The sequence below is a fragment of the Rattus norvegicus genome, chromosome 1, assembly GCF_036323735.1.
Source record: "Rattus norvegicus strain BN/NHsdMcwi chromosome 1, GRCr8, whole genome shotgun sequence".
In the NCBI taxonomy this organism is placed as follows: Eukaryota; Metazoa; Chordata; class Mammalia; order Rodentia; family Muridae; genus Rattus; species Rattus norvegicus.
The window spans coordinates 218,313,362-218,333,802 of NC_086019.1; the positions used below are offsets into that span (position 1 = coordinate 218,313,362).

The window sequence follows — 20,441 nt, forward strand, 5'->3', positions numbered from 1 at the left end:
CTGAGAGGAGTGGTAGGGCCGGGGCCGGCAGCCATCGCGGCCCCGAGCGGCGGCGGTGCGGGTCCACCCGCTGTGGGAGGCGGCGGCGGACGCGGGGACGCGGGGCCCGGCTCTGGGGTGGCAGGCGCGACGGCTGCGACGGCCGGCGGCCCGGGCCCCGGGGCCGGAGGAGTGGCGGCAGGCGGCCCGGGCTCTGCACCGCCAGCCGCGGGCTCGGGCGGTTCGGGCGCCGGGGGCTCGGGCTCGGCTAGAGAGGGCTGGCTCTTCAAATGGACCAATTACATCAAAGGCTACCAGCGTCGATGGTTCGTGCTGAGCAACGGGCTCCTGAGCTACTACAGGTAACTGCTTCCGGGGCGCCGCGCTCACCTGGCCTTCCCCTGTGCAGCCCACAGACCCGCGCTGTCACTCTCCGCCGGCCGGCTTCACTGCCAAGGTCGCCCTGGGTCGCTGTCTGTCACCTGTACAGGTTGACAGCTTGCAAAAGTCAGAACCTGCAGATTTGACACACTGCTCCTGCCCCTGCTGTCGCCCGCCCCTAGTGCCTCATCTGCCTCCATCCCTGGGTCTTTCCTGTCAGCAATTGTTTGGAGAGCATCTGCTCTGCCTTTGTATTTCTGCTACCACGTGGGTGCAATCGCTAATTCTGCAAGTAAAGCACTGTTGTAAGGCTGGAGGGGCACAGATAGAGCCTGGTCACTGTCCCTCAGGAACTTACAGTGGAAGTTCCAACTCCTAACTTTTTGTGTTCCAGTCTCAAAAATTTAATATTTCTGATACACCCTTGATATATCTGCCCATGCTTGGTATACTCAGTCCACACATTCAGACATCAGAATACCAACACACAGGGAGACTTTGGGTTTCTGTCCACCATATGTCTTACCTCTCCAAGGGTGAGTTTACTTTCTCGGTCTAGACAGTCCAGAATGTATACTCTACCATAGCTTTTACTTTTGCTTGCCCCACTTCCTCTCACTGGAATAATTGTCTTATCCAGCAGTCACCATGCACCTTTTAGTTTTTACTTAAGATTAAGTTTTATTAAAGGAAGAGTACATGTTTTTGAAACAATTCACAGTGCTTCTTTTGGTATGGTTAATGTATACTTACTGTGACTCATAGCATGGTCATAAACATGTCACACACTTTGGGGCTTATATTACTAGGCAGGTGTTGTGGGAGGTGATTTGGGGATAGCTTTTCCAACGTCTGTGCATTGTGGCCTGATGTCATACATGCAACATTTCATTCAGTGCTCCTAGATCTCCTAGCTCCCTGGGAGTTAGGACATGTTCCCATGTTCTTGACAAGGAAGCAGACTTAGCAGGGTCTTGGAAAAATCAGGATTTGAAACTACTCTTCATACTTTGAAACCTAAAACTTAGGTTAGTGTTACAAGGACCAGTTAGCTACAGAGATAATTACCTAAAACATGGTGTTACAGTGTGTTTCATGCAATAAAGTACAGAAGTGTATTCTAAGAGGGCTTTGCTTAGTATAATGACATTTCTGGTTGAAATCTCTTCCCAGAGGCCATCCAGTATGGGAACCCAAGACCCTGGTGCGGGGAGGGGTGGCTCAGCCTGTATTTCTTTTCAGTTTCACCGGGTTACTCTACTATCAGGAGGTCCAGGAGGAATGAATAACTCCCATGAACACCGTTGGCTTGGCTCTCAGAGAGTTTTAAGGAAAGCTTGAAGACAAGAGGTGGAGGTTGTTGGGAACATTTTTATTGCTCTCCACGTAGAAAATGCCTTACCTCATCCTTGACGCTTAAGCAACATTAGTTGTTTGATAGGTGTGACATTTTCATTATTGTATTCTGAATTAGTTTTAATATAACCCTTTCTCCTACTCATTTAGAACTCATTTTAGGATTATAACACACATTTAAAGTTTTAGTTTGACTCAGAGTTTTTTCCATCTATTCAAGCTCATGTCTTGTTTTAATTGACTATTCTAATGTCCAGTTGATTCATAGCCTGACTTGGTTCATAAATCTCTAATAACATTGATTCCGTGTATTAAAACTTGTATATTGAGGGCTAGACATAGTGATAACAAGCCTTTAATCTCAGCAAAAGGCAGAGGCAGGTGGATCTCTATAATTTTGAGGGATCCTGGTCTACATACCAAGTTCTAGGATAGCCAGAGCTACAAAACAAACGAAAAACAAACAAAAAACCCAACTGTATTATCCAAGGACTTTAATAATATGTGGTCTTGGGTTGGAGAAAAGCACTTACTGTACATACATAAGCGCAGGCAAAAGACACGTAAAATTCAGTAAAGTTAAAAAAAAAATATTCCCTGATTGTTTTAATCCAACCAAGTTCTTACATTATTTATTTTGCAGGATACCTGATTGTTTCATCATTATAAATCTTGATCAGTGTTGACCTAGGATATTAATAACTTAACCTGTTGCTATTTCTTCATATTTGTTGCTGCTTTTACCTTTTTTCTCACAGTAGCTGAGAAAAAAACACCTTCCAAAAACATAGCAAAATATGCCATTAGCCTGCTGTTGCCAAGAAGGATGGTCCCATTCACAAGCCAACCAATCAACAGGGCCTAGTTTATCAATCTGTTCATTACCCCACCAGCCCCAGAATTTCAGTGAAGTACATCCTTTCTACTGCATTGGCAGTTTATTCTTAGTAGGGTACCTTGTGATCCCCATCTTCTTCCTAGAATTACTTAGCTATGTTATTATTCCTCCTCTGAATGTCATATGTCTAAAACCTACAGTCTCTGATGTATGCCATTTTCAAAATACATGTTTCCTTCATAGACTCCATCCTCTGATGACATAGAACAGTCATGAGCAAACCTTTTTATCTTATGTTTATTTACATAGATGCCCCATAACTTACTCTCTTATACAGAATCCCATATCTCTCAAAAACACCCATGGCAGGCTATAGTAGGTTTTCCTTCTAGGTTCTAGAGATTAAATTACTATTTCATCTGGCCTTTTGAGGCAAGAACTTTCTAGCCAGAAAATAACCATGTAATACTGTAATGACTGAAGAACTTCAATGCAGACTCTTTCCTATCTCTGTTCTAAACATAACCATAGGTATGTTTGCCTAAGAGCTCTGTGGTCAAGCCTCCCTTCCTCCTCTGAGGGTTTCTTAGTGTCTGTTAACCACCTATAGACTTTATATTATCTGAAAAACTTCTTTGGTGCAAGAAGATGGTGGAGCCAGAGGAGATCCTAGGAGGCAGTTAGTGGAAAGTGTCAATAAGGAGGTCTGTGATAGAAGGCCCAAGTACTAAGGGTAAGCTGGCCTTCAGCTGTGAGTCTGTAATTCAGCCTGCATTATTCATAATGTAACCGAAACTTGGGGTGGGGGTGGGGGGAGGTAAGAATAGAAAAAGCAGGGATTCACATTACAGTGTGGCAGGTGCAGGGCATGGAAAATGGCCAGTCCTTTGAGACCCTCACCCCCACCCTGTGATCTCTTATTGCTCACTAGTACATTTGAGAAGTAGAAAAAATTGTTAACACATGATAAAGTAAACAACAGCGAATCTGTCTTCTTAAGGGGCAGTAAACAGACGTTCTCAAACATATTAAATCTTAGTGTCTAGGAAGGGTGTGTGCCATTTCTGGCATGTAGGAATTCTGGATGTGCCAGGTGTGTTTGGCTGCTTGGCTCTACTGCTTTGTACTGTGGCAGAGGACTTTGACCTCTTTATGTTCTGAGTTGGACAGGGAAAACTGAAGTTTGAACGTGTGACATAATAACCAGCGCTAGGAAGAAATGGGCAGTTTTCTCTGTGTGCTCAGTAGTTCTGGGATTTTGATGTTTAATGTGAATTTGGGTATTTTATGTTCAGTGCTTCATAGCTTGTTGTCACCAAGTAGTGTAAAGTTCAGAAGTTAGTCTATTAATAGTACTGTCAGTAGAGATTGGGGGAATTTTTACACCCAGCACTCTTGAGTACAGACCTGCTGAGTCTTTCCTGGCTATTAATAGGATGGCTTAGTAGTTCCCACCAATAAAAACCTGGAATTTAGGAAACTGCACTTTCCAAAAGATTAAAATGCCTGGTGATTCTTTCATTTTTATTCTTTATTGTAGTTATTCTTATTTCTCGTGTTTGAGCCATAACCAATATTTAATAGTCTAATCAGGTCAGTTTGCCTTTTATACATTTCTTTTTCTTTTTCTTTTTTTTTTTTTTTTTTTTTTTGGTTCTTTTTTTCGGAGCTGGGGACCGTGAACCCAGGGCCTTGTGCTTCCTAGGTAAGCGCTCTACCACTGAGCTAAATCCCCAGCCCCCCTTTTATACATTTCTGCAGTGTAATCCTAAGCATGGCATGCCCGTTCCCATTTGGGCTGATTTACAGTGAGGGGGTGGCCAGTGTATAAAAAATGGAGCTATTCTTAGAGAATGAGAGTGTCAAAAATTTTTGTTGCACAAGGTTATAAAGTGTTTTATAACTTGCTAAGTAAAACGTAGTTTGCGACTGCAAATGGGCCTGAAGAGAGCTAGGGGCTGTTCCACACTTGGATTGTGGTAGTGATGCCATGATTGCATCCACCTTTCCACCCTCCAGAACTCAGTCGGTTGTATTTAATTAACTTCTGAATTCATATTTTATGCGATTCTAGCTCAGTAAAGACTGTGTTCTTAAAAGCTAATGGTAAGAGGAACAGTTGGACAATAAACTCCAACTCGCAAATAATGCTTACAAGCTCCAAAAGCAATTTCCCACTGCTTAAATCTCCAAGAGTTGTTTGAGGAAATAAAACAAGAATTTGTTTCCTAAGACTACTTAACTTCGAAGCCAGAGTTATGAAAAGAGGCTAAAAGCAGAGCAGGGCAGATGTGTGGTCTGTTACCTTCTGTTTAGCCTTTTTGTCTTGCTGTGGCAGGTCCAAGGCAGAGATGAGGCACACCTGCCGAGGCACCATCAACCTTGCCACAGCCAACATCACTGTGGAAGACTCTTGCAACTTCATCATTTCCAATGGCGGTGCTCAGACCTACCACTTGAAGGCCAGCTCGGAAGTGGAGCGTCAGCGCTGGGTGACAGCCCTAGAACTGGCCAAGGCCAAGGCTGTGAAGATGCTGGCTGAGTCAGGTATGGAGCAAAGGAACACTGGCCTGGGAAACAACCTTTTACAACTACAGTGTGTGTTTTGATTATGTTCTATGCATTAGCTGTTCCAAGCTTCTTGTATGCTATTTCTCTTGAGTAGTGATTCTAAACTGAGCTCAGACCTGCAGATACACACACGACATTTGATATTGTCTGGAGATATATTTAGTTAAAAGAAGCTAGGGTGTTACTGGCATATAGAGACTAGAAGTTCAATGCCCTGTGAGGTACAGAATAGCATGTCCACCCTCCAACAAAGAACCAGCTGGCCGAAGTTGAAAACCCCTGATCCTAAAGATATGGCATACCACTTATGCTTAACAATTTTTGTTTTAAAGTTTTTGATTCAGAGTCTTACTAGTAGCCTTGATGGCCTGGAACCCCATGCTTCCTGAGTACTAGGACTAAAGGCATTCTCCACTATGACTAGTGCCTAGCCTGTGCTTTTATTTGTAATGTCAGTTAACTTTCTTAAATATTTGAGACATAGTTACTTTAGCTCTAGCTCGGTATTAGGAATCTTACAACCCATAATTTGAATCTATGCCAATTTCTCTTCTCTTGATTTTTTTTTTTTTTTTTTTTTTGACAGTCATGTCCCAGGCTGGCCTCAAACTCACTCTTGTCTGTAGTTTAAGTTGACCTTGAACTTCTGATCCTTCTGCCTCCATCTCTCAAGTGCTGGAATTTTAGGCTCAGCCTCTGATAGCTTCATATCCGCTAATAAAGTTGTAACAGTCATGATAGATGACCTAAAAAACAGTCTTATCAGGCTGCAAGAACCCTGTTCTTGCGGAGGATGAGATTTCAGTTCTCCGCATTCATGTCAGGAAGCTCATCAACATCTGTGAGTTTAACTCCAGGAGGATCTGCCCACCTTTGACCCATAAGGGCATAGGCACAAACACAGTTTAAAACAGTAAAAAAAAAAAAAAAATCTTTTTTTAAAAAAATTGTTTTTTTTCCCCTAAAGAGAACAATAGGATTTGCCCTCAAGATATTAATAATCACACTGAGCTTGCACACTGGCAGCAAACTGAGGTGTCAGCTTGAGTTTGCTTGTTGCTTAGCTTAGTGCCTAATACCTGTTAAGCCATGAAGGAAACTTCATTGCTTTGTCAGTTTGTAGTGACAGGTTATGTTTTGACCTTGGCCCTACCTCTGTCCAGCAGAGAGGACAGGTCTTTCTTGTTCCTTTTGTTTAAGTGCTGATATTAACTCACAAAGGAGTGACATTGCTGGGAAGACGGTCTGCAGTGGCAAACTGTTAAATACAAAGCAGATAGTGAGAGGTACAACCCAGATTCCCACTCAATTTATGATTTGAGAGCTCTCTTGTTTTGCTTTTGGAGTAGGGTCAATTAAGTTCATCATGAAGTTTAGCTCTCCCTTGGAGAAGAAAATTTTTAATAGCTTTTAGTGAAAAACTTTATCTGAAGAAGCTACTCTGCGATTCTCAACCCATTTTGCAGAGGGTCTGCGTGCCACCTCAAAGGTAATGGTGGATTTGCAATACTAATTTGGATTAGATTGGAATCTTCAATGTTTAAAGGCTCATTGCAGTTCAGAGTGCTCACCTCTTGTGCATGAAGGCTTTGATTCCCCAGAACTGCATAACTAGGTATGGTGGTCATACCTTTCAGGAAGTGGAAGCAAGAGGATCAAGAGTTCAGGGTCATCCTTGGCTACATAGGAGGTTCAAAGCTAACCTGAGCTACATAAGAAGCTGCCTCAAAAAAGAATTGAAAGATCTAGTTATATGTTCTTAATTCTAAGAGCCATTCAGTTTTCCATAATATCCTCTCTATCTTAAACTTCAGAGTACATTAGGACTACTTTGGTCACAATTAGAAACAGACTCTGGGTCTGGAGAGATGGCTCAGGGGTTAAGAACACTGACTGCTCTTCCAGAGGTCCTGAGTTCAATTCCCAGCAACCAAATGGTGGCTCAAAACCATCTGTAATAGGATCTGATGCCCTCTTCTGGTGTGTCTTAAGACAATAACAGTATACAGTGTACTTACATAAAATAAATAAAGTCTTTAAAAAAAAGAAAAGAAAGAAAACAGACTGGTCCAGTGAAGTGTCAGGCACTTGCTGCCTGACAGCCTGACGACCTGAATTCCATTTCTGAGATTTGCACAGTGGAGGAAGAGAACTGACTCCAAAGGTTATTTTCTGACATGCACGTGTACCCTGTAGCACACATCCCCTATCCCCACCCATATATATAAAATTATAAGTAAATATAATTTTAAAGGAGAAATTCAGGTTCCCAGACCTTGCCTCTCACCATCTGAATCTAAATGTCTAGGAGTGTGACCGGATCCTTTGCATCTTTATAATGTACTTCAAGTCTGCATAGTGTAGGTCTTGGGCCACACTGTAGAGCAGTGGTTTTCAAGCTGCCCAATGCTGCCATCCTTTAATACAGTTTCTCATGCTGTAGTGACCCCCAACCATAGTTATTTTTGTTGCTACTTTATAACTATAATTTTGCTACTGTTATGAGTCATAATGTAAATATCTGTGACTCCTGTAAAAGGGTTGTTTAATTCCCAAAGGGTTATAACTCACAGGTTGAGAACCACTGTTTTAGAGGAATCCTCAGGAAGGACAAGCCCTCAGTTGCTCAGAATGCACATTGTAAAGCATAGTCTTGCTAGACAGACAGACAGACAGACAGACAGGACTCCAACTTTTAGTCTTGATCCTAGAGGCAGAACTTAACCTTGGCATCCCTACAGATGAATCAGGAGATGAGGAGTCTGTCTCACAAACTGACAAGACTGAGCTCCAGAATACCCTCCGGACACTCTCCAGCAAAGTGGAGGACCTGAGCACGTGCAATGACTTGATAGCTAAACATGGCACCGCCCTGCAGCGTTCCCTCAGCGAGCTGGAGTCTCTGAAGCTGCCTGCTGAGAGCAATGAGAAAATCAAACAGGTCAATGAACGAGCCACACTCTTTAGGATAACATCCAATGCCATGATCAATGTGAGTAAAGATGGTGCCCTCTGGCTCTTTGACACTTCCTCTTGGAAATGTAGTGCTTTCCCAACCCCTTTGTACTAACTGAGAAAACACGAATATACCAGGTCTTGCTTTCACCGTCAGGTGCTTACATTGTGCATTGCATGCCTTGGAGCAGCTGCCCAGGTGGAAGGGGTGTTCTGCTCACATATCAGAAGGGCATTTCATCCTCTGGGCTGTAGTAAGGAGTGCAGTGGTGCAGCCTTCGAGTGGCAGGGCATCTGAGGTTCTATTAGTTGGGTTCGTTTGTGGTTTTGCTTCTTTACTCTGTCTTTCTGGCCTAATCTGTCCTCTGAGTCCTTTGCACTGTTGTATTCTTTGCTTGCTTCCTCCTTGGAGTCAGACTCGACACTGCTAGGGCATTCCCCATGCCGGATGGTGAGCAGGACCTGGCTCAAGCACTGTCAGAACTTGTAATTCTAGTTAGTTCAGTGTGGGCCTTTGATTCTAGAACACTCCATGTGGGCACTAGAGACTGGGTAAATACAGAGCAGTGCTGACTTTACTGACAAATTGCTAGGTATATGAAAGGAATACCAGGTTTTACAGTGCTGTTTTTCCTCTCCTGCTAACTGATTCTCACTCAACGGGTTATGTTAGCTCCCTTCACATAAAAACACTGAAGGACATTTTGTAAGTGAGACAAGTATTCTGTGAGAAACGGTTTTGCAGAGCTTCTCCCTCTTCTAATTAAATGGGTTAAATTACCTCATGAGTGCCAGATTTCCCTTGTTTAGAGAGTGACCGTGAGAAGTAGTTTAGTTCCTATGGTGCCTGAACATCAAAGACCTTTTTCTGTGATGAATTTTTTTCTCATTTTGTTGCTTTGTTAGGTTATGGTAGTTGTTTTAACTTTTAACACTTTAACTTTTAAGTGTTGAACACCTTCAGTACTCTGAATTACCCCAGTCAGAAAGAAGACAAATTCGTTTTTTGCCTTTAGGATTTCAGGAAGGTTAGCCACTTCCTAGTGTTAGTTAGCCACCAGCAGGTCAGTGCTAATGTGGGTGTTCAGTGACCAGGAAACCCGATAATTCCACAAACCAGTGACCCATGATAAGTATGTAGACTTTACACTTTGTATTTTGTGTGTATGAGTGTTTTGACTACATGTGTGTCTGTCCACCTCTTATGTGCCTATGGAGGCCAGGAAAGGGCATCAGATCCCTGGGATTCTTACTGGTGGCCACAAGCCACCCTTATAGGGGCTGGGGAACAAACCCAGTTCCTCTAATTGTTGTCAACTCTCTGATAGTCTTTTTTATTTTTCTTATTCTAGTATGATTTTTTTTTCCTAAATAAAACACTCCTGCTCTATAAAGCCAAAGCCTTTTTTTTAACCTTTTCTCTTGGAAATTGCCTATCTTTGTTCTTTGGGAAATTATACATCTCCAAGGTCATGTCAGGGATGATCTCTTGGAAGTCAGAGACAAACTTTCAGGGGAATGGAGTTCTGTGGTAGAGTGGTGGGCATAGCATGCTCCAGGCCCTGGGTTTGATCCTTAGCACAACACACTGAAATGTTCAACAACTTGATAGAGGTAAGCCGTCCACTGCCAGTGTCCCTGTCATAGTCGCATTGTTGCCTGAGCTGTACTTTTTAATCCCTGTGTTGTTATAGTAGCAAGGCTTTCAAAGCTGTGTACATACTAAAAATAAGCCAGATGTGGTGACACATGCCTGTTAATCTCAGCATCCTGGAGACTTAGGCAGGAGAAACGAGATCAAAGTCAGCCTGAGCAGCTCCATGTGTGACAGAGTAGACGTAGGCAGTGCTGTGGAGGTGTTCAGCACGTACCAGGAGGGTTAAAGAAGTTAATGCTTCAACTAATGCTGAGGGAGAATGGAAGTCTGCCTCGGAAGAAGGCAGTATAGATGTGGACTCCAACCAAGTCCTTCATTATCTGCATAACCAAGGGAAACCCTACCCATTCTGTGACCTCTTTCTTATCTGTAAATGGTTTGATACTAGTAGGTCCTTCATGGTAGTGCTGGAAGACTTTAGGTAATATATTTGAACTGCTCAGCAAAGTGCCTGACTGTGCTACTGCCGCGTGATAATTTCTTTTAATAAATTTTGAGACCGGGTTTTTCTGTGTAGCTCTGATTGTTCTAGAACATGGGATGTAGACCAGGCTGGCCCTCAAAATACAGAGATCTGCCTGCCTCTGCCTCCCTAGTGCTCAGATCAAAGATATGTACCACCATGCCAGTAGTTCTTGCCAAATTTTAATTATTATCAGTATTATGAAAAGAGAATGAAGGAGAGGAATCGGTGGAAGTAGTGATAAGGCATATGTAGACCTGGTCTCCACTCAGTCTGGGAACTGCTGAAGACTGTTGGAGAAAGGAGCTAGCTAGAGGTGAGGCTTGATGAGTGGAGGCACAGATTCAGGTGAGTGGACTTGATGGTAGAAGAGAGGCCAGTCTCAAGAGAGCAGGCTTTCTTAGTGCCGCCTTCTTGAATGTGGTGTTCTAAGTGTTCTGTGTGGAGAGTGATGCTCTAAGGGGGTCTCTGTTGTTAGTCTTTGCTCATTCACAGACAAAGAATGTGAAGCATAGAGTTCAGTAACTAACTAGATAACAGGAAAGACCTATGATTGGAGGCCAGCCAGCCCCATCCAGATGTGCGCTGAACTGCTTCTCCTGTGGAGGAGTGGAAGGAGACTGCAGACTAGTAAAGGAGAGTCACTAGGACTTGATATTTGGATGTGGAGAAGGAAGGAACACTAAAAGAGAGACATTCCATAGGCTTGGGCAGCTTGAAAGGCTCGAGAACCACTTTGGGACGGAGAAATTCAAAGAAAGAAATGAGGCAGTAAGAGAATGTGGTGAATCAAGCGTGAGATCTACTGATTTTGAAGTTACTTAGAGCCATTGAATAGGCACTTGGATATTCTGGTCTGAATCTCAGAGAGTCCAATTTGGAATCACTGATTTAGTAGCCATTGGTGGACCTGTAGGCAATTGTTGAAACCATGGGAGCAGACATTCTAATAGAACCTTTTAGCTTCTCTGTACCAGGGAATACAGTTTTAAGCTTAGATTGGTTCCTTCCTTCCTTCATTTATTTATTAAGCAAACTTTATGAGGCTCCTGCTCTGTATTAGGAGCTGGAGACCTATATATGAATAAGCTGTAAAATGTGTTTTTAAAACTGCTTGTGATCCCTTTGGAGAGAAAGAAACTCAGTCATGTGCATGTGTTAGGTAGAAGTATGCTGAAGCTGGTAAGGAGATGGAAGAAACAACTGGCTGCTTGGGGGAGTGGGTGCCACAGAAGTGTCATTTGTCTTGGGTCCTTAGAGAGTTGGGAGAAGGAAGAGCAGTGCAGGCGGAGTGAGTAGCATGTGCCTAAGTACTTAGGGCTGGAAGAAAGCTGTGTGCCCAAGAAATGATGTGTTCAGTGTGGCTGTGTTGTAGGTACAGAAGTATCACCTGCCGGGTCTCAGTCCTCAGCTTTGGGTTACCTGCATTCCGTTGGTTTGTTGAAAGCTGCTGTCATGCCCTTTGTCTTTAATCCAGGAGCCCTCTGGGTGCAGTTCGCATGCCCACTCTCTGTGCTGCTGCCACAAATGCCTTGCTTGGGTTTGCTGCTCACTTGGTATTTGCTTGGTCCTCGTGACCAGGAAAGTAGGAGAACTATGACAAAGCTGTTCACTCTTTCCTAAGTCTGACCTTGATTGCAGCAGACAGCTGGTTGTCCCTGATACTGTGGAATAGCAGGAAGTAGTTAATCGTCATATGCCTTCTCATGCTCCCAGAGTCAGGTGACGTCATGGGGAGTCTGACTAGGTGAGGTGGCATAACTAATACTCTGTCTGCTCAGGCCTGCAGAGATTTCCTCATGTTAGCCCAGACGCATAGTAAGAAGTGGCAGAAGTCCCTGCAGTATGAACGGGACCAGCGTATCCGACTGGAAGAAACTCTTGAGCAGCTGGCGAAGCAGCACAATCACCTGGAGAGAGCCTTCCGGGGAGCCACAGTGCTGCCAGCAAACACTCCGGGCAGCACTGGGTCTGGTAAAGGTAGGACACTCAGCTCTTATATAGTGTTCTGGTGTGATCAGGACATTCCAGCAGTTGACAGAAAAATTTCTCCAATATTGGTGGCTCATAGATGCATTTGGAGCTGTTGATCTCTTTTTCCTTTTCCACTTCTTCCTGCCATTGTTGCTGTGTTTGTGGTCAGTATTTAAAGAACCCACTATGCAGGCCTTTATAAGTATAACACAGAGAACAAATGAGGCTTTTCTTTTTGTAGAGCAGTGCTGTTCTGGCAAAGGGGACATGAGCGATGAAGATGACGAGAACGAATTCTTTGACGCACCAGAGATTATCACCATGCCTGAAAACTTGGGCCACAAGTAAGCTGTCCTTGACTGTTGCAGAGAGTTAACATGTGTTTGCATGATGAGATCTTTCCCATGACACTCTGAGAAAGTTAACATGTGTGTTTGCATGATGAGATCTTTCCCATGAGACTCTGAGAAAATTAACATGTGTGTTTGCATGATGAGATCTTTCCCATGAGACTCTGAGAAAGTTAACATGTGTGTTTGCATGATGAGATCTTTCCCATGACACTCTGAACTGGCGATAGTCACGAAGATGTGGACTTTTTGTGTTAAGTAGATGGGAAAACTGTTAGCACTTACATTGAATTTTCCAGAGATCCCAAACTCATACCCATTCTAAGTATGCGCAGTATATTTAGTATTGTGCTTCATAAAGAGCTGGTGAGGACCAAACTTTAGTTCTGGTCTTTGTTCTAATTCTTCTCTGTTTTTCCTCCACGAAGACGTACTGGTAGCAATATCAGTGGAGCCAGCAGTGACATCAGCCTTGATGAACAGGTAACTCTTATTTGGAAGTTGTCAGAGTCGAGGGACTTTATTTTGATTCCCAAGGACTTGTCTGTGAAGTGCTAAGAGAAATAAAACTCCTGTTGTTTGTTAAGCATGGGGGAAGGGTAGGTTATAGATAGCAGATTTTTTGTTCTTTGTGGCTGATTGAATGGCTTTGTTTTTGCTTCTAGTACAAGCATCAGCTGGAGGAGACCAAGAAGGAAAAGAGAACCAGAATACCATATAAGCCAAACTACAGCCTCAACTTGTGGAGCATCATGAAGAACTGCATTGGAAAAGAGCTCTCTAAGATCCCAATGCCGGTGAGGTCCTCAGCTACCCAGACTGATATCCTCTCCAACTCACCGTCACTCTTGCCATACTGTAACATGTTCAGGCATAGTCTTTATTAGCTCGCTAATCATAAACCATCCCTTTGAGTCAACTCAATTAGTTCTGGCTATGGATCTGGTATGTTTCTAGATCAGCTAGAGTTAGCTGCTTAATGTTTAGTAACACTGCAGTTCTTGTGGCAGAGAGGCAGGCAGGCAGGCAGGCAGGCAGGCAGGCAGGCAGGTATTGGGGATGCACAGATAACACAGTATCAAGGCTGTTTCTGAGAAGTATATAGTGGGGCTGGGAAGATGGCTTGGTCAGTAAAGGCACTGCCATGGAAGCTTGAGAACCCACATAAAAAGTCAGCATCACCAGTGGTGGCATTGATTGATGTCTGCCTCGGTGTGCACATTCATTCACCACATAGATACACAGCTACCCAAACTGAAATGAAAGAAAGAGTATAGTAGTTGGGAGAGGTAATCCATGCCTGTTGACACCAGCACCAGGAGGGATGACCAGCGTTTGAGACTAGCCCAGGCTGCATACCTCCATGCCAGCCTGGTAGGCCTCCAGCCCTTGGTATATTTTTTCCTAGTAAAACCCTTTTGTTGGGGGGATTTTGGTGTAGTGTCTCTTTAATAAGTCTCTAGCATATCTAATCAGGGTGAGATAGTGATCCCTGAACTCCAAGAAGGTCCACTGTTTGTATCTGGCAGTGTTCTGCTTGCTTATTCATTCCACAAGTATTTACTGAGTGTTTCCAATTTGCCCTGTGTAGTGCCATTGTGCCTCTTAGACAGATAGATGTTCAGTTTATAGAAAGAAATCCCAAGCTACCTTAATTTGAACCAGAGGTCAGCAAACTAAGGCCCTTGAGCCAAATTTGGCTGCCTTCAAAGCAGCCATAAGCTAAGAATATATTTTTATGTTTTTATTAAGATTTATTAAATCTAGAGGAATGCAAAAGAAATAGTTCATGAGGTTAATGTCCACAAATAAAGCTTTGTGGAGACATAGATTCTCCTTCATTTATTTCTGTTTGTGCTTGCTGTCTTGTCAGAGCAGTATTGAATAATGTGACAGAAACCACCTGGTCCTGAAGGCTTAAATTTTACTCTGTAGCTCATTACAGAAGAACAAAAGCAAAAACAAAACAGTGGCACTCACCTCATTTTGAAATCCAAAAGTAGATTGTTGGGGCTGATAACCTAGAGTCAGGATTGAGTTTCCTTTTGTTTTGTAAACGTCTACTTCTGATTAGGAGCCTTAATCCGTAGTAGTGCAGTGGCTCCTTGGGCCGTCAGAGGGATACTCTTTAGTCAGCTGGAGGATGGGCAAATAAGAGCAGGCTGTGCCTTTTAAGGGCATTTCCTGGGAATTGCATAAGCCATTAATCTCTTGAATCTCTGTGGCCACAGCTTATGTGACCATAGCTACCTAGAGAAAAGGCTAGAGACTAAGACTTAGGGTGTGGGAGCTGTGTGTTGTGTCCATAGCCAGGTACTTGGAAGCAGAAATAAAATGCCTTCTTCAGCCTCTCGGCACTCAGGCTTCTGTTCACCGACTGTTTCTCATAGGGAGGAATTGTTGCTCTGTATGTCCTTGATGCTTAGCACACTGCCTGGCACAGGCAGTCATTCAACAAATGCTGGAGGGATTAATTAATTGAGCCTTGGAAAACAAATAGGTTGTTTTTTTGTTTGTTTGTTTGTTTGTTTAATTTTTTTTTATTAACTTGAGTATTTCTTATTTACATTTCGAATGTTATTCCCTTTCCCGGTTTCTGGGCAAACATCCCCCCTAATTCCTCCCCCTCCCTAGGTCGTTTTTATATACATGCATAACGTTTAGTTTTTAAAAGGAATAATTCCCAAGAGTAGAAATGTAACTCAGTGATAGTAGATAATAGATGCCTGTCTGGAATGTTTAGGGTCCTACATTCCATCTCCAGTAATGCAGCATGATGATGATGGTGGTAGTGATGGTGATGATGATGATGATATGATGGGATAGTAATAGTAGTAGTAATTAATTAGTTAATTAAAATAAAGTGAAGGTTGACATAGAGACCAAAAAAGGGGGGGTGAGCATATATTGGAGAAACCCCCAAATAACTGGTGTTTGGGGAACTTAGAGAGCCCACTTGTTTGAGCATTGGGTGCCTTATAGAAAGCAGTAGAAGATGGGCTGGAAAGGCAGTCCATCACTGTCTCAGAATATAAACCCTACTTAGAGACAGTGTCTGGGCCTAGGTGACCTGTGTCTTCATTGCACATTCCTTATTGGCATCGCCGTTAGGAATGCACAGTCCTATACCTGCCTCCAGATAAATTAAGTCATTTTCTCCAGCAGCATTACATCACAGGAAAGCTGGTGTAGGCTGGGACTCTTAGACTTATATTCCTGCTGGCATTTAGCTGGGGGCACTGCCAGTGTAAGACACCAGTAAGAGATCAGAGCTCTCTCTTAGGCAGTCTTCTGGCAGGATCTGTGTGATCCTAGTTTTCACGAGTCATGCTTTCCCGAGTGCCTCAAGATGTTAAGCTTCTGCCAGATTTATTCTCTCTCTTTCTACAATTTATTTTATTTTAGTTATATATATGTGTGTGGGTATGTGCATGTGAGTTCAGATGGCTAGAGGCCAGAGTGGGCGTTACAGGTTGGAAGACAACTGAAGATGCTGCAAAGGGAACTCAAGTCCTCTAGTAGAGCAGCAAGTGCTGTTAACCACCGAGCCATCTCCCTCTTTTTCTCTCTTTTAAAATTATTTCTATTTTTGTGGGCTGTGGGGGACTATGCATGGAGAGGCCAGAAAAGGACCTCTCTTGGTACTCTGTTATATATCATCTTGAGACAGGGTCTCTCACTCTGCTTGAAGCTCTCCATTTTAGCTAGGCTGAGTTCTTGGGATGTGCCAGTCTCTACCTCTGCCTCTCTCTTCCTCCCTCCCCTGAGTGCTAGGGTTATAAGCATAAGCAGCCATGCCTTGCCCTTTTAATATAGGTAGTAGAGTAGGTAGTGGGGATTTGAACTCAGGTCCTCATCCTCACAGAGTAACAGTTCCTACCCCTGTTTTTTTGATACAAGGATCTCTGATGTAGCTCTGGCTGTTTTGGAACTTACTATATAAACTGTGCTGGCCTCAGACTCACAGAAATTCACCTTCTTCTGCATCCCTGAGTGCTTGGTAAAAGGAACGTGCCACCATACCTGGCTTTAGAACATTTTTTATGTTTTTGGTTTTTCAACAGTCTTGGCTGTTCTGGAACTCACTCTATAGACCAGACTAGCCTCAAACTCACAGGGATCCACCTGCCTCTACCTCCCAAGTGCTGGGATCCAAGGTATGCAGCACCATGCCTGGCCACAAATTTTAAATTAGCAAAATTATATAAACTTTCAAAGTAGCTTCTATCTTCTTGAGGAGGAGCAGTGTGAGCAGTGTCTGTTGTTCACTCCTCTACCAAGTGGGCCACATAGGCCCTGGCACACAGGGCTCAGATAGTGTTTTTGTGATGAAAAGGCACACATCTCCCCTAGCAGAAGTGCTCTTCAACCCCTGGCTCCATCTCCACACAGTGTCATCTAGTGATAAGTGCTGTGAGTCAGCTGTAAAATCTGAAAAGTGAGAGCATGACCTGCTTCATTCCTTTTGTAATTCATTCACTCAGTGCCTGTCTGATGAGGTCACTTCTGGCTGTTGTTGGATCTGCAGTCCTGCATAGAAGAGGCATGGTTTCCATCTCCAATAGGTGACTGGGTTACCTGACATAACCACAACTCCTTCTCTGAGAATCTGAGAGCCACAACTTCTTTTCTCTCCCTGGTTATTTGCTATATCACTTCAGTGTCTCAGCATCTTCTCCAACTGCAGAGAGGTTCAGCTGTTTCCTATCAATGTCTGGGGAAAGGTTTTAAATTTCTCTCTTTCTTTTTTTTTTTTTTTGGTTCTTTTTTTCGGAGCTGGGGACCGAACCCAGGGCCTTGCACTTCCTAGGCAAGCGCTTTACCACTGAGCTAAATCCCCAGCCCCAATTTCTCTCTTTCTTACAGGTAAACTTTAATGAGCCCTTGTCCATGCTTCAGCGCCTTACTGAAGATCTGGAATACCATGAGCTGTTAGACCGAGCTGCCAAGTGTGAGAACTCTCTAGAACAGCTCTGCTATGTGGCAGCCTTCACCGTTTCCTCCTATTCCACTACTGTCTTCCGAACCAGCAAGCCATTCAACCCTCTCCTTGGGGAGACATTTGAACTAGACCGACTGGAGGAGAATGGGTATCGATCCCTCTGTGAGCAGGTAAAGAGCCCAAACTGGAGACACTTTTCCCTCTTACGACAGGCTAGTTTTTGAGAATCCAGTTCCTTATCAGCCCAGTCTGTCTTCTTTTTCTTCAAGGTTCAATATACTAGGCCTGTTATTCACCTGCTGTTGTGGATGTAAAAGTATCAAGGGAGACTCTTGGGTGTTTACCTCCAATTAATAGGCTCTAGCTTTCTCTTCTCTACTCTTCTTGGTTAACTCACACCTAATTTCTTAAAGGTGAGTCATCATCCCCCTGCTGCTGCGCACCATGCTGAATCCAAAAATGGCTGGACATTGCGTCAGGAAATTAAAATCACCAGCAAGTTTCGAGGCAAATACCTCTCCATTATGCCCCTTGGTAAGGCCACTAAGTTTGTTCTAGTACAGGTGTTCTAACATGATGGAGGAGGCCAGTGGTTCAGGCATCAGATGGGAACTCTAATTCAGGCACCAATATCACTAGATAGCACTGGGCAATTATTTCACTTCCCAGCTATCAGCGAGTTAGGGGGCCAGGCACTCTTTTAAGACCCATCTGGCATAATTCCTTGTTTCTTTAATGTATTTACTTTTTGTCAATAAGTACTGCCTTAAAATGTAGATTCAAGCATGCCTTTAAAAAATTTTTTTTAATGGTGTTTCCGCATTACTTTAGTAATCTGGTTCTGTCTGTATGTAGAACATTTAGGATTACAAGATTAGATTTCTTGGCTAGTATCTCTCCTCTGGTCCTCTCTCCTCTGATGGATTGTGTGTCATTTATGTAATGACTGAATCCTGGGTAAGATGAAACTTCATTTTATTGGATTACAAGTTATTTTTGTATCAGATCAAAAAGATGAAACCTGGGAATAGGAACCCTGATGTGTAGAGTTGGAAGCACGCCAGAAATTTTAGCTGCTGCCGTTTCTTACTCTGTACTGATTTTCTTTTGTGCGTGCGTGTGTGTGTGTGTGTGTGTGTGTGTGTGTGTGTGTGTGTGTGTGTGTGTCTGTGTGTGTGTCTGTGTGTGTGTCTGTGTGCAGAAATGTATATATCAAGTCTTTTATTTTTTCCTGGATGTGGTGGTGCAGGCCTTTAATCCCAGCACTCATGGAGATAGGGGCAGGTGGATCTCTGTGAGTTCAAGGTCAGCTTGGTCTACAAGGTGAGTTCTAGAACAGCCAAGACTGTTACACAGATAAACTCTGTCAAGATTTATTTTTTATTTGTATGTGAGTGTGTACATTTGTTTTCAGTGCAGTTCCCACCAAAACCAGAGGTGTCAGACTCCCTGGAGTTGGTGTTATATAGACAGTTGCGAGCCAGCAGATATGCATGCTAGTAATCAAACTTGGGTCCTCTGGAAGAACATTTAACCACTGAGCCATATCTCCAGCCCCTGAAAATTGTATTGTTTTACTTCATCACATAACTTCATATTGTTTACTTTTGCAGATACTTTACAAATTTTATAGGAGAAAAAAGTTACTATCTTGGTCTCTTAGTTTCCTGGTGAATTAAAGTTACTGACTTGTGTTCTATCCCAGTGTCTTAGACAGAGTATTTCAGTTTTGTTGATCTGGGAATGACTCGAGTTCTTGCTTATTCAGGATAGTGTTAACTGGATATAGAATTCTGCTTTTAGTAGTCTTTTTACCATCTGAATCTTCTTGTTATTCTAAACATCTTGTTATTCTGCTGTCTTCTGGCCTTCTGTATTTTTTCCTCAAATATTTTACTGTAAATGCACACATAGATGTCACACATGTTATGTGTATAGTTCAGTATTGTTTCCTACATTCATAAACGTATTTGAACACTATCAACCATCCAGCTGTAAGATCCTTCGTCTTGTACAGCTGAAGCTTTCTACCCATTTAAAAAGTAACTGCTCATTTTGCCCTTTTTCCAGATGCAGAAAACCACTGATATTTGTTTTGTCTGCCTAATTTTGACAGATCTTTGACTTAAAGGTATTTGTCAGTTCGGGGTCCTTTTCTTTAGATTTCAGTGTTAAAATTACTCTTTTTAAGCTGATTATTCCTATTACGTGCATCAGCTTTTTTTTTTTTTTATATGTCTACCTGTTGATGATTACAGATTGCTTCCATGTTTTAACTATTGCATATAAAATCTTCTGTGAAACCGAGTATAAATCTCAGAGTTCTTGCTTTCTTTTCTTTAGAGTGTATACCACTAGTAGAACTCCGGGTCACATAGTAATTCCCTTTTTAATGTTTTGAGAAATTCCACAGTTTTCTACAGTGTGACTACCATTTTATATCCCTCCTAACAGTGTACTTAAGCTGTAGTTATCCCCTGTCCCTGTTGTAGATTCAGTCATTCATTGATAGTAGCCACCTCATTGTTGGCGAGTGTATCTCGGGTGCTTTTTTGACTTAATAGTGGTGTGGAACATGTTTTCGTCTGCTTTTTACTGACTTGTGTATTTACTTTAGAGAGGTCTGTGTAAGTCTTTTGCCAATAGTTTTTAGGATTTTGTTGTTGTTGTTGTTGTTGTTGTTGTTGTTGTTGTTGTTGTTGTTCTGAGATTTTGTAGCTCTGGCAGTCTGGATCTCAAAACATCAGCCAGGACAGGCCTGGACCTTACTGAAATGTCTGGGATGTCAGGAGCAATGGTGCACACCACCATGCAGGGACCTTTTGACAGTTCTTGTTGCTTCGTTTCTTTGAGACATGGTCTTACTATGTATCTCTGTTTGGCAAGGACCAACCATCAGAGATCTGCCTGCTTCTGTCACCTGAGTACTGGGATTAAAATTGTATGCCATCGGTCTAGAGAAATGGCTCCGTGTT

The 20,441-nt window shown here is 42.9% G+C and overlaps 1 protein-coding gene across 2 annotated transcripts in view; it reads left to right on the top strand.

Annotated features, from left to right (window-relative positions):
- The first annotated feature begins 93 nt into the window (after window positions 1-93).
- Osbp (oxysterol binding protein) overlaps window positions 94-20,441 on the top strand; it is a 29,809-nt gene continuing 9,461 nt past the window's right edge. Inside the window, exons 1-9 of one of the 2 annotated variants that reach the window (NM_001108927.2) lie at window positions 94-341; window positions 4,893-5,101; window positions 7,867-8,117; window positions 11,982-12,180; window positions 12,416-12,518; window positions 12,953-13,007; window positions 13,190-13,321; window positions 17,391-17,636; window positions 17,880-18,000. In NM_001108927.2, the coding sequence (NP_001102397.1) occupies window positions 4,906-5,101; window positions 7,867-8,117; window positions 11,982-12,180; window positions 12,416-12,518; window positions 12,953-13,007; window positions 13,190-13,321; window positions 17,391-17,636; window positions 17,880-18,000 (1,303 nt within the window). In that variant the 5' untranslated portion in view covers window positions 94-341; window positions 4,893-4,905. Of the gene's footprint in view, window positions 342-4,892; window positions 5,102-7,866; window positions 8,118-8,221; window positions 11,383-11,981; window positions 12,181-12,415; window positions 12,519-12,952; window positions 13,008-13,189; window positions 13,322-17,390; window positions 17,637-17,879; window positions 18,001-20,441 lie in introns of those variants that run through there. The other variant, XM_039085624.2, reaches the window with a different exon arrangement.